Source organism: Teleopsis dalmanni, chromosome 1, assembly GCF_002237135.1.
Source record: "Teleopsis dalmanni isolate 2A chromosome 1, ASM223713v2, whole genome shotgun sequence".
In the NCBI taxonomy this organism is placed as follows: Eukaryota; Metazoa; Arthropoda; class Insecta; order Diptera; family Diopsidae; genus Teleopsis; species Teleopsis dalmanni.
Genome location: NC_051846.1, coordinates 230,337,220 through 230,352,584, shown reverse-complemented (window position 1 = coordinate 230,352,584; position 15,365 = coordinate 230,337,220). Strand labels below are relative to the sequence as shown.

Sequence of the window (15,365 nt, the reverse complement as noted above, 5' to 3'; positions counted from 1 at the left end):
TTTTAGCTTCCACACCGACTTTATTTTTTTTTATCGTGTTATGCCCAGCCATTCTTGTTTAATTTTATTTTTTGTGCGTTCCAACATATACTTGATCACAGGCGTTCATACCTGAAGTAAATACAACCGACCAGATTGACAGTTTATATTTAACTAAATTTTGTTTACATTTCATTACTTAACATTGCTTAAACTAATGCAAAGCATACTAGATTATAACACTTTCTCCGCCCTTAATTTTTGACAAAGTTTAAGTTTTCCTGAAATCGTCGGATTCAAATCGAATTACATCCTTCCGAATACGACCACTTTTTCGAAGTTGAACTACTTCGGTAGAACGTTCTTCACTAGGCATTAATGTTGATTGGCTAGATGAAGGCGGTGTGGCATTGATGAAATTTGAAGCGAATTCAAAAATTGGTTGTGAAGAGAGGTCAGAGCTACTTCTAGTTTTAAGCTGATTAACATGACGTTTGATGTAACCAAAAGATGTGTTCACTCGGTAAACCATTTTACCAAGTTGTTTCACAATAACTCCTTTTATCCATTTTTCCCCTCTTGCGTAGTTTCGAGCGAAGACGGGTTGCTTTAGACTAAATTTCATTTTCCGTTTCGAAGCTTCAAGGTGCTTTCTAGGCGATTCAAACAGTTGACTCAACAAGGTACGAACAGGCCTTCCATGTAAAAGTTCTGCAGGTGATTTACCTTCAGCATTCGGCATTGCACGATATGTTGCAAGATATTTTGATACAGCGAATTTGAGAGACAATCCATCGTCAATGTTTTTCTGAACAGCAGTTTTAAAAGATCTGACGAATCGTTCGGCTAACCCGTTTGAGGCTGGATGAAACGGCGCTGTTGTTATATGTTTGATGCCAAGTTTTGAGCAAAAATGTTTGAATGCTTCAGCTGTAAATTGCGGACCATTGTCACTTACGATGGTTTCTGGTATACCTTCCAGAGAAAATATAGAAGACAATGCTGATATGGTGTCAACCGTTGTTGTTGTAGATAGTTGTACAACGAACGGAAATTGTGAGAAAGCGTCGACACAAATTAGCCACATTGAATTACAAAATGAACCAGCAAAGTCGATATGTACTCTCTCCCAAGGTCGATCAGCTTCAGGCCAGCTTAAGTATTCACGTGCGTGAACAGGATTTGCAATTTTGCACACATCACAATTTTCAGTTAATTGTGCGATGTCTTTGTCAATATTAGTCCACCAGACATGTTGTCGAGCTAGCTGTTTCATTCTCGATACTCCCCAATGACCATCATGAAGAAGTTTAAGAATTTTCTGCTTAAGGGAGGCTGGAATGACAACCCGGTTGTACTCCGTCTGGAGGCAAAGCAAATTGTTGTTTAGTATTAAAGCAAAGCGATGATTGAAAAATGATCGAAGATCAGCATCTTGAGGCATTAGCTTTTCAGGCCAACCGTTTGTAACGAGAAAATAAACTCGGCGAAGAATTGGGTCATTTTTGGCATGCTGACGAATTATTTCAGCGTCGATAGGTGTGTTAAGTTCATTGATGTTGAAACAGGATTCTTCATGATCAAAAGTTTTGTCTTCACCAACAGGTAAACGAGATAAAGCATCGGCATTTCCATGCTCAGTAGTTTTACGATACCGAACATCATACTGATAAGCCATTAGTATAATAGCCCATCGCTGTAAACGATGTGACGTCATCGACGGCAACTGCTGAATTGGATTAAAAATGCTAACAAGAGGTTTGTGGTCAGTAACCAAGGTGAATCTTCTTCCGTATAAATATTGATGGAAACGCTTGACTCCAAAAACGATAGCTAGCCCTTCCTTCTCTATCTGACTATATCGTCGTTGATGAATGTCGAGAGTTTTAGATGCAAAAGCAATAGGCCTTTCTGTACCGTCAACGTACGTATGCGAGAGCACGACTCCTATGCCATAGGAGGAGGCATCTGTAGCTAGAACCAACGGTAAATCTTCCTGATAATGTGCTAATTGCGCTGCATTGAGAATATGCGTTTTAAGAGCTGTAAATGCTTGTTGTTGTGCTGTACCCCATGTGAATTTTACATTTTTTCGGCGCAGCATGTTGATTGGCGCGGATAATTGCGAAAAATTAGGTATAAAATTATGGTAATAGTTTACCTTACCCATGAATGCTTCTGCTTGCTTTAGATCTTTAGGCGGCTGCAGGTTTTTTACTGCTTTTAGTCCTGACTCATCTGGCAATATACCTTTTGCACTAATTTGACGCCCGAGATACTCGATTTTATCTCGTAGAAAGAAACATTTTTCTTGCTTGCATCTGATACCATTTTGTTGCAAAATACGAAGTACTTGTTCTAGGCGGCTGATGTGTTGTTGAAATGTAGGTGCGGAGATGATGATGTCATCGAGATAATTTCCGCAACCTTCTACGCCTTGAAGTAACTGCTCAAGATATCTTTGGAATATAGCTGGAGCGCTTGCAATCCCAAACGGTAAACGTTGGTATTGGAATAACCCAAGTGGAGTGTTGACAACCATTATTGTTTTTGCTTCATCGTCGAGTTCCATTTGTAAATACGCGTCCTTAAGGTCGATTTTTGTAAAATGTTGACCGCAATTAATTTTATGGAAAAGACTTTCGCGTATGGGCAAAGGATATTGTTCAATGTCAATTTGCGCATTGACTGCTTGTTTAAAATCTCCACAAATTCTTATGGAACCATCAGCTTTTGGCGCTAGTACAATAGGCGAAGCCCATTGGGAAAACTTCACAGGTTTCCAAATACCCGCATTTGTCAATCGATCGACTTCTTTCTTGAAAAGTGACATTTGCGAAAATGGAATTTGTCGGCTTTTGTAAAATTTCGGATGTGCATTTGGCTTTAAAAAAATACTGACCTTAAAGTTTTTTATTGTACCAAGAGCTGGTTCAAAAATATCACCATATTTCTTACACAGCTCGCTAATTCTGTGCGATTCACTAACTGATTCACAGTTACAAATTTGTTGAATCTCAAACCCGAATTCTTTAAATAAATCGAAACCGAATAAATTGTTACAGTTTTCGACATCCACGACAACGATTACCACTTCCCTTTCTTTTCCGCCACATTTGATATCTACGCAAAGTTCACCAAGCACTGGAATTTCATTTTTGCCAAAACCAAATAAGGTTTTTGTACAATTTCGCAACTTTGGGCAATTTAGAGTTTTGAATGTTCGCTTGACTTCTTTCTTGAAAAGTGACATTTGCGAAAATGGAATTTGTCGGCTTTTGTAAAACCGACAAGATTGACAGTTTATATTTTACTTTATTATTGTTATTGTTGAAAACACCCGGTTTTTTTATAATTGTACCAACTGAATTAACAGGCATTGAATTTTCAATCGTTTGTTCTTTAATTGTTGCCACCGTTTTAGTGGTTGTTTCGTACAATTCTGCAATCTGCAAAACATCAGCAAGTGTTGGTTGGGGCTTTTGGAACGCAGCCGTGCGCACTGCATCGTGAGGTGTACGTATAATAATTTGGTCACGAATCATATCATCCACGAAATTGTGTAAACAATTCTGGGCTGAGCACGAAAAGTTACACTCTCTTGCCAATCCGCGGAGATCTGCTACCCACTCTCTGTATGATTGATGTGGCTTCATTTCCCTTTTGAAAAAATCGTAACGTGCAGCGACCACATGTCGTTTCGACTGGAAATGATCCGTTAGTTTTTTCGTTAAATTTTCGAAAGATTGTTCTTGTACTTTCGTGTTACCGAAAAGATTTTTTAGCAGCTCAAAATTTTCTGTGCCAATCCAAGACAAGAAAAATGATTTTTGTTTTTCACTGCACTGAACTGAATATGCTAAAAAATGTTGGTTAAGTTGTTCTAAGTACGATTCCCAGGTTTGCTGTTCTTTCGAAAATTTGTGAAATACTGGAACAATGTTGTTATTTCTTTCAGATACACCGGCAGTACCTTGTTTTTGGAACATTGAGTCCATCCACTCACGTTGTTGTTTCAGTAAATTTTTTGAGAACTCTTGTTGTTCTTTAAGCAATTGCTTATAAATTTCACTTTCGCCCGGCATGATTGTATTTAAAATTGAACGGTACGAAATAAGCGTGAAAGCGATTGAATAATTGCAGATTTTTATCCTCGTCGCCAACTGAAGTAAATACAACCGACAAGATTGACAGTTTATATTTAACTAAATTTTGTTTACATTTCATTACTTAACATTGCTTAAACTAATGCAAAGCATACTAGATTATAACAATACCCATCACCTTTGCAACTAATTTGGTATACTACGTTCGATTTGTCCAAGTTATTTATTTTTGATTTTAAGTTGGAATAAAGTGCGTTTATTGTATTTCCAGATCTTAGTGTGATATTATAATTTGCTTTGTCATGAATGTTAGAAGTCAGTATTTGGTTAGAGAGTTTAGGAATATGTATAATGCTTTTGTATGTTCTGTTATCCTTATTTCTGGTGTCATTCTGAAAGATGTTTATATTTTTGATAATTTTTTCCACATTGGAAGAGGGGAAATCATTTTTCTTTAGAATTCTTCTAAATTCTTTCTGTAGATCATTATGGAACGTTGGATCGGTTAGATGTAGAGTTCTTTTTATCATATTTTTTGCTGTATTTTGCACTACATGGTATGGATGGTTTGAATAAAAATTGATGATCCTTCCTGATGCCGTTGGTTTTTGATACCATTTGGTAAAGATGTAATTATTGTGTCTTAACAATTTGATGTCAAGGTAAGGAAGGATATTATCTGTTTCTTCTTCCATAGTAAATTTAATATTTTTATGGAAGTTATTCAATATTCTTAAAGTTTCATCAATTTTATCTGTTTTTACTATCCCAAACAGATCGTCAACGTATTTCGTCATGATTCTGGGCTTGCAGACCATTTCTTCAAGACAGTTATCTAGTAACTCTTCCATAATAATATCTGCTATTATGGGTGAAATTGGTGATCCCATCGGCATCCTTTTTCTTTGTGTATATAATTTATTTTCAAAATTGAAATAGTTATTGTCTTTAAGACAAAAGTTTAAAATATCAAAAAATAAGGCTTTTTTAATTGTTGTAAAAGTCTTTATTATGTTCCATTTTTTCTCTATAATTTTTAAAGCCAGGTCAAGAGGAATGCTAGGAAATTTAATGTTATATAAAATGTTATATAAATCTATACAATTATAATAATTAAAGGTTAATTTTTAAAGTCAAATATGACGTGTCTATATACATATTTTTAAGTAAAAAGGACTCGAACAGTAATGAAACAACAACAACTGTTTCGTAGCAGCGTTGTATAGTCAGTTTAATTTCAATAAATTAATTAAAATTTTTGTTATCGTTGCTTTGTTACTGTTCGAGCCCTTCTAATTTTGTAATACTAATTAAATTATTATTATAGATCAAAATGCGCTGTAACTAATACAAATTTATTATATAGAAAGTTGTATTTTAAAAGTTCATAAAATTTGATACAGTCTCGCCTATAGTTATCACCCCCTGATTATTGGAATGTAATTCCTGGCGTAACCCCTTAAAGTCTATCGGTTGTGATCTTTTCCACTTGTTCCAGTCTAAGACTATAGCTTTTAATGTTATCCAACTACTGCAAAAAAAAAAATTAATATAGTTCAAAGTTTGTTGTCCCAAAGTTTAAAAAATTTATAGAACTTTACGCCTCTTAAGTGATGGAGGATTCAGCTGCTAACAGCAGAACATTCACCGACATTATTTTGAATTTTATTTTTTGATAATACAAAATCAATAGATATCACCCTCGGTAAAATATAAGTTAAAAGATACCTTAGTTAGGTTACAGAGCGCTAAAAAGCAACCACATAAAATCCGTAATTTGTATTATGCATATTAACGGATTTGAAAAAAAAAAGAAAAATATACAAAAACAATATACCGAATTTGTAAAATATTTATAATTTATTATTGTATATTTTATGAAGCTCATGCAGTTGGTGCACTAAGAAAGCAAAATGGTATACAGAAGTATATAACACTCTGATAACGAATAGGTGAAATTGTTTGTAAGTTCTGAAATCAGCATTTATTCTTCCGCCTGTTTTGCTGGTTTATTTTTTTGTTAAAGCAAAAAACTCTATGTATTTTTAAGGAATTGTAATCATTTATTATTGATACACATAAATATTTATATTGTGCATTTATAATATGCACATTATTACTTGTGATGTTGTTTTTTCATTCGGTATTCTTCATTGAGAGTTTCTAGATTCACACTTAATATATCATACTAAACACGTCGCAAGCTTTTTAGATTCAATTATATTAAAAGATATTAAATTTAAAATATGTAAATAGTTTTTTCCTAAATGTGACTACAAAATAGATACACTCAAAATTTAGAACGGCATGCAGCTATCTTTGTACCATTAATTCTTAGTAATGTTATATCTATGACTCCATAAAACTCTAAGGTAATACCGCTGTTGTTAGTACTAATTTTGAAGTGGAAAATCTGATTAACCGCGAAGCGATCAACTGTTTTGTCAAAATATAACAAATTAGATTATTAATTAGAAATTAGAATTTGGACACGTTTTATAAAATCCAGATGGCAGCGCAGTGAAACGCATCCATAAAGGAAAACCATATAGTTCCGGAGCACTAAGGGGGCTTAGAAATTGGTGGCTAAATGGAAAAGAAGAACAGAAGAATTATGAAAATCTTAAATAACAGAAACAATTACATAATTTATGTATATTGGTAAAACGCTGTGGAAAAGGTGTAACTGAACCCGAATTCTGAAGAAATCAATAACCCACAACATATTGTAATAGCAAAAAAGAACGTTGAATAACAATGATGTTGACTAACTTTATGAAGTTGGTATAACTGGTAGACTAACTATTCGAAGGGGTTTCCGTATAACTCCTATCAAGCTATAAAGGGTTAAACATTTTCTGAACTAAGGAATAACTCACAGTGTACAATGCAATTAATTTGAGTATTCTGAATATCTACATTAATTAATTTGTGATATATTGCTAAAGAATGAAAATGAAAGTAAAAAGATTTATTGAAAAAAAGCTGCCAATATCTTTGACTTAGAAACATTTACATCAAATCAATATTTAATCACTTTACGTGTTAAAGTTGAGAGCATAAACCAATAAGTTATTATGTCCCACATATCAGTATTAAATATATAATTACTTTTTATAACACGAAAATACTATTATTCATTTCATTATAGTACATATTATAGTAGAATTTCAAATGTGCTTATTTTAGTAAACTTCAATTTAGAAATCACATTTTCAATCACTCACCTTGGAGGACCTTTTCAACTTCAGCTGGATGCTTTAACAAGGATAACAAAGATTAGCAACTCCCGACATAATTTTTGAGGGCATCACAATGGGTAATATATGCCTCCGAGTGGAAGTGTAAATTGTAATTAATAATAATAAATTAAGTGCTTTTTGAACCTAACCTAACCCTTAGACGACTGGATATTGTAGCCCATATATCTAACTATACTTTCGTTAATTGTAAACCATACGCTCAAAAGTGTAAACCAGTAGGAATTCATTTCATTGTAACTCGATATCAATCATTCAAAATAAATCAATAATATTAAATACAGATATGAAGAAAACTCAATAATGACTTTAAGTCTTAATTTTTTTTTTTAAATTCAATCAAAGAATATAAACTATTTGAATATTGTAATACTTAATTGAAGGTTTCATAGGTCAACAATACCAATTGCACCAACAGCCTTTAAATATATTTCCCATGCCCTTTTCATTATTTACATTGAAAGTAATTAAAATAAGGCTTTAAAATGCATTAACAATTTTCATTCCATTTTAATTGGTGATTACCATAAAAGTAGATTGAAATTCAATAATTGTTATTTAAATCCCTTGTCTAACATTTTTCTAATACTCGTACTCCACCAAAGATTCTTCAAATGTAATTAAAAAGTAATTACTACCTTTTTATATTTTATATATTCTATAAATGGCCTTCATACATATTTAAGCTGGCTTTGTTTGTAAATAAACTCAAATGCAATAATTTATTAAATATTCTGTAATTATGATTACTTTTTTTGGCTGATGAAAAGTCAAAACCTACCGTAAGCATTTCTCACGCATTCATTTAAAAAGATCACAAACAAAAATGTACGCTAAGTAGATACTTTTACACAAGAGCACAAGAGTGTGATAAATACGCACGACGGCTTATCATTTTTAGTACAATTTTTTGATAAACGACCTTTGCGCATGCTCTCCACACACTGCCGCCGCCTCAGTTGGGCCCAAGCCGCAATCTTATTTTGACATGAGATACATTGTGATTACAGCATTTGAGATGCGCTTACCACTGCCCTTGACTTTAATAAATTGCGGGTGTATCTTTTTATTTTATTATTTTGTTTTAAATGTAAATTATTTTTTGATGAAGTGGATTTTATTAAAATTAATTTTTAAAATTTCTTAATTATTTAAAGCTATATTTTGATGGAAACTGTAAGTGAACTTTAGGTTTAGTGTCTTTTAATTAAGTCATTTTTTTTTTTGTTATTAACTTTATTTGGAAGCACAAATAATTTAAAGGTGTGCAGTTTCAAATTTTTTTATTTTTTTTATGATTTTGAAAATATTTTACAACTGCATGAATAACAGTAACATTAAAATTGAAAGTCATTGGCCTTTTAAAAAATAACAATATTAAATTTTTTTGACATCAAGATTGCAGATGCAGAAATAAAGAATACTCGTATATAATTTAGTTTTTTGTAGAAAAAAAATTTTTTAAGTGAATTTCTTAACATCTTACTAAAAGATATATTTTCAGTATTCTTTTTAAATTAAAATTATTAATAGAAAATACAATAGATTGTTTTATATATGTTGTTCGGTTTTTATTCTTTTTAAGATTGAAAACATTTTTAGGTTAAGTTAGAAGTAATTTGTTACAGATTCCACTTAGATCTGTTAATGGTCTGCAGCCTTTCTCTAAACATCTTTTCTTAAGGCATCACCTTCGTATATAGAGTTGTTTTTATACAGATACTCTTAATGCAGGAGCTACTCATATTAGTTTATTTAATTTAAATAATAGGCGCGATTGACAACGGAATTTAGAACAGACAGTTGTATTGACCAATTCCTTTCACAATGCTTTAAGCGGACAACTAAGCTTCTGGAAGTCATAAAATTGGACTGTGTTAATTGTAAATCAATATTTTACTAGAATAATAGTATTATTATAAATAGAAATTACCTCAACAAACGTGGACTGTTTATAACTCTATCAACCGCCATATGTGAATATAAGATATATATAAGATAAACTGATGATTCTCTTCACATTTGTCATGTTGGCAGATATCTCTGTAGGTGCATACTTTTTTTAATCATAAATTTGAAAAGTGGTAGCTAGGAGGAGAGAGTTCAATAAAATGTAGATGATCAATTTCAGTTTGGATTTTTCAAATTCAGATTAAAAAAATCGATTTTGTTGTAGATCTAAGTTTGCGATTTGGATTGCCTTTGGCATTCGGTGTTGTTTCATGTATTCACCAAAGAAATTTTGTTTGATATTTCTAATTACTAAAATAATTAATTGTTTCAAAGGAATTGGGAAGAATATGGCATTGCATATATACTGCATATGCACTGGTAATATGAATCGTTGTGCATAAATTGTTAAAAAAAATTAAGGGAAAATAAATGTATTGTAGGGTTATTCATTTTGTAGTATTAATTTGTCAGCACTGTTTAAGTAATGTATTACCTTAAAGAGGATTGCCATACAAAGCATTATATGTTTAGCTGAAAGTTTACCATTTAACAATACGACGTTACTAAGCTGATTGAATGCTTAAGCAAGAGTGTTTCGATGACGGTTTTCCGCGTTAGATTAAGTGATTAAGGCTACCTTTCATGACAATAAACCAAATTATTTCTCTGGTGGAAGTACAATCCAAAAAGTACAAGAATTGATAGAAAGAAATCTCATTACATCTAATAATTCACTTATTTGTTCAACACGAACTTGAATTAGAAATCTGACACGTGACATTCTAGATTTAATACATATTGATAGCAGTAGATTTTTGATAGACTTAAATAGGAATTAATTAAAAAATCCAAATTAAAATAGAGCAATGTATTGGGAGTAATTGGAAGGATGATTTTACAAGTATATTAATGATTACATGATTACATGATTACATTTTAAGAACCGTTAAATTAGGATATTTTCCTTAAAGTACTTTTTATTAATCAAATACTGAGATATAAATTATTGTACTATTACTATAATTTATAATCTTTATGCTTCAGTTTGCAGTCTTTACTGAACATTTTTTCGTCACAGGAATCAATCTGATATGTCAACTATTATTTAGGGATGCAAATTAATATTACATTTATAGCCATGATGATCAACTGATCATTAGACTATTTGTGCAAAATAAAATAGTTCCATGCAGTAATAGTCCAAGCATTATAGTTAGTGGTAGAAAGTTAGATTTAATTGTTTTTGTAAAGGTGTCAAGAGTTCTGTTATCAGGATCTTTGTGCTTCCAATTTTCAATGATTAGTATAAAAGCTGAGTTGAAACAAGATTACTTCCGAGATCATATTATTCCCTGTTAAGAATAAAGTTGAGGTGATTAGAATAATTGCACCATTAGGATATGTAACTGATTTAACTTGGTCAGTTATGGTCATCTAACTGAGCTTAAAGTGTCTAACTATTAAGAAAACTTTGTTGTAGATATTCTGAAATTTGGTATATGTTAGTAATAATTTCCATTCTAATTAAAGAACTGTTGCTCAGTACTGATACAGTTATCTTTTAAATGTCGATTTGACTTAGAATTTAAATGAAATGATAATATTTTATTAATTAACACAGCACATAATTTTATGTATTAAATGAACGACCTAAGCCCGGTATAAATCAAAAAAGGTGTAGTAAATTGGTCATAATAAAAATTAATTTCCTATAGCAAACGAAATCAAAAAGCGTAAATGGCAATGGATCGGGCACACTTTGAGGAAGGCACCAAATGAAATCTGCAAACAAGCATTAACATGGAATTCTCAAGGAAGCAGAAGACCTGGTAGGCCCAAGCAAACGTGGAAGCGAACACTGGAGACAGTTGGAAAAAGTTCGTTATAGCCCAATGTTCCCATGGGAACGTACTGGATTGATTGATTGAATAACAATTAATTGTTAAATATTATATTAAACTGTACCAGTTTGACTAGCTTCCACATACAACTAGCATATTTATAGTATACATAATATAAATTATTATTGTATGTATTAATTTCGTATATAAATTTAAATTTTTTTATTAAGAGTAAAAATATAATACACATTCTTTAGTCTTCTTCATTTTAAATTTACATTGAAACTGAATTATTTCTAAATACACTGTGTTTTGTTAACCTTTAAATTGAAATTTGTTAAAATATCTCTTTAAATGCATCAAAGTCCATATTTAACAAAACTTTCAATACTCGTTAATTACAGTAATAATAATTGAATATTGTACCAAAAAAATTTTTGGACCTTCATCTATAAAATTTTGTAATGCTGTAAAGAAAACAAATAGTTTGGACATTTTTGCAAATCATTAAATCACAGAAGCACGCAATCTTAACCACTGAAATTGTTACTGTAACACCCACAAGATACAATGAAAAATTGTTGGAGCCATCATATGCAATTTTCATTATTCATATTTTTAGATGTATCTGCAGCAGTAACAACAATAACAACTATAACACCAACAGCTACAAAGGTTTCAATTACAATTTTAAGCCACCAATTTTTGGCACTGATAAGACTCAGATGCCTTTTCAAACTTCCATTACAAAGCCCCACTAAGAAGGCAGAAAAAATTTGCACAACATAAGAGATACGCAATTATCACTTCATATCTTTTTTTTGCTGTCTTTTCTTTTTTCTTTCGTACGATTTTAATCTAAAATCATTACGTTGGCATTTCAGCGGATTTACGCGTTACAATTATAGAAATTTCAAAGATACACAATCGCTTGCGTACGTGTGTGTAAAGATACATCATAAATATGCATAAACTTAAGCTCAGTTTCCATTTAAAATTGGGAAACGCTTTCAAATGGGCCAAAAATTTCTTTGATATAATAATTATTATGGATGAAGATACAAATGAAGTTGTTGATTTTGATTAAACCTCGTCAAGTGTTAAATTACTTAGCAAATTTCAACAAAAATTTTGTTCAAAATGAAATGAAATTGGAAGCGAATTATAAAATTGGAGCGATTGCTTGGAAATGAATTTAGATAATTAATCGTATTTAACAACATTTTATGAATATGATATAAATAAATACACATGTGATGAAGTAACAAATTTGATTGGATTGACTTAAACGGTTTTTGATTATTTTACACATTTTTAATTCAGAAATGAACTCAAATTTATATTAATTTAAAAAACTTCATAACGGGGATTATATTTTTATATAAAATTAAATTATAAACGAGAAAAAAAATTTAAAATAAAAACTATTAATTAGTAAAATTTCAAAAATCCTATAAAAAATACTCAGCATTATTAAAAAATTAATTTAAAAACAACTAAGTAATTAAATATTTCAAATCTCAGTCATATAACAAAATAAGTTAAAGTATAATAAATATACATGAGATACTATAGATTAAAGTTTATGCGACACAAAAACTTACGAGAATCTATATTTGACTGTCTTAATGAATGACGTCTAATCAAACTAAGTTACACCAGTATTTCTAAACGTAAAAAAATGTTAAACAGTTGACTAATTACTTAGATTTAATTGTTCACACCTTGGTTTAACTCTTAAAGAAATTACACTCTGGCCGTGAAATTAATTTAGTCGATCACTTATATTGTTATTCTAATAACGACAGAAATGTTTTGTTGCAAAAACAAAAAAATAATTTGATATTTTCAAACTAATTTATTATTGGCTATAAGAAAATTCTTCATCGTAGTTAAGAATCTTGTTCAATCTTGTTTTGACTTTGCTATTTTAACAGTGAAATTTTTTGGAGGGATTGGTAAGTAAATAAAACTTAACAGGTCCCTAACAATACCAGATTAAAATCTTTAAAAGCAGTAAATATTTACTACATATTACTAAAAATGTAAGCGTTATTACCGAATTTTAAAGGATATATCACTCGAATAAAAGAGACGAAGTTCAATCCTTTAAAAATGGTAGCACCAAAGAATTTTTTTTGTATTTCGAAAGAGCTTGCACATTTGTATCTTTAAACTATTACTCACTCAATCACTCCCAGTACTGCTTCATCATTTTGTGATAACGTTTATGCTTTTGCGCCATGTAGAAGCATAAGTAGCATAAGCGATCTATAAAGCGAAAGATTTGTTTGTCGTAAAGATGTACTACATCCCAATTGCCTACTGACCACATAGTAACACCTATTGACAATGGTGATTCTTCATCTGATCTCTAGGCTGACATAATATGAGCCTATAAGGCTTATAAATCCACTATACAGCAACCAAATGTGACAACTTTTTTTGTCTTATCCAGAAAAATTTGATGAGAAAAATTTGATAAGAAAATTGTCATCCAAACCCTGTTGTGGAACACCAATATCAATTTTTGTTCTACACTAAGCCTGCGTAATATTGTAAAATGGTAAACTAAGGTATATGCTGCTATATTCATTCCTTGTTTGTACTATACACACAATGCAATATTTGAAAATGAATGTTATTTTTCATTTCAAGGAAATTATTAGTCTTTATAAGTCCAACTAAAAATGTCAGACTTTTAAATTAAACATTTTTAATTAAAAAAATTGTGAAGAACTAATTTTGATACGGCTTTGGTCCATTTAGCTAATTATTTCTGACTCTATGCTTGAAATTTGACAAGAAGGGGACAAGTTCAGCTGTTAGTATTAGTATTATTTTAAAAAAATTATTTACGAATAATCAAATATAAGAAATATTTTCCAAAAAGATGATAGGTATTTGCTTATACTCTAAACAGCTGTATTGTCAGCGCTAAAATTCAATTAATTAAAAATATAAAATTTTATCGTTTTAATTCACTACTGTTCAAAAACCTTTCTATTAAAAAAGGTACATTTTTAGTTCATTAAAACATGCAGCATTTGTTTCAAATCTTTTGAAATACGCTACGTATATTTTGTATTCATTTTACCCAATCAACATATCTATAAAAGTAATAGGATATTGTCTAATATCTTAGTATGTCTCATCGATAGTTGAATAATGATACACAGTAACATCACTTTTTTCTGTATTTAGGAAAGAACAACTTTATTATTTTTTAAAATAATCACATTATACATTAATATAATAAATGCACTAACATTTTCTTTCAAAAGGTTAAAAATAAGATACATTACTTCAAATTAGTGACAGAACTCAAATACAATATTCTTTTGTAATGAGTTAATGCTTCTTGCATTAAAACAAAATAGCCGGAAAAGCTGCCAACGGAAGTACATCTCAGCCATATTGTTTCGCTGTTCAAGTGCAACCAATTCTGCTGTAACTGATGCTGTTACTTACGCTATGCATATTCTTAGATAATTAAGCGTTGATGTATAATTTTGTATCTTTTATAGTTTATATTCTCTTGCCAACTTCTTGTTAAGAATTTATAGTATTTTTTATTTAAAAAAAATTTTTTTCCATATGCTCTTCCTATTTGCATACAATTTGAATTTAGTTTTATTTCAGAAACTACAATTAATTTTGCATAAAATTGCAAAATTTTTTGTTTGTAGCTTTACACATCTTTGTTTTTTTTATTTATGTTTGTGGAATAATTTTTACTTCTATATAGAAGTATAAATTGGGAAATACTATATATGAGATAAAAGTTTTTAAGATTGCTTTACAAGAATAATAAGATTTTACATACAATAACTAATCAACATAATAAGGAAGTTCATAGAATAACTGAGGATCGAACTAAAACTAATTTTTTTAATGAATCAAGAATATTTAGATATAAGTAGAATATACAAAATTTTCTGAATATGTAAAAATATACTGCATAATCAAACTTATAAGAACATAACGCTAAACACAGCCAAAGACAGATAAGTTTCATATAAGTACAGAGTTTGGCCTGCAACCTCTAAGATTTTTTATGTTATCCCTCGGTGAAGATAATTAGGATTCAGTTTTCAGATTTCTTACAGTTGAACAAAAACCAAATGACAGTACTGAAATTGTGTCCTAACAACTATTTAGCACATGCTAAGGATATAGATTAAAGTCACGTTATACTTTTACATATTCTACATTTTTCGTCAAAA

General features: G+C 30.5%; 1 protein-coding gene across 1 annotated transcript; it reads right to left on the bottom strand.

The window, feature by feature from the left end:
• Positions 1-250: 250 nt before the first annotated feature.
• On the bottom strand, positions 251-2,812 carry LOC119667634 (uncharacterized protein K02A2.6-like). The gene is made up of 3 exons (XM_038076938.1): positions 2,333-2,812; positions 1,412-2,257; positions 251-1,342 (listed from the first exon to the last, which is right to left on the bottom strand). Exons 1-3 carry the CDS (start codon positions 2,810-2,812, stop codon positions 251-253), a joined length of 2,418 nt encoding a protein of 805 aa, XP_037932866.1.
• Positions 2,813-15,365: the final 12,553 nt, after the last annotated feature.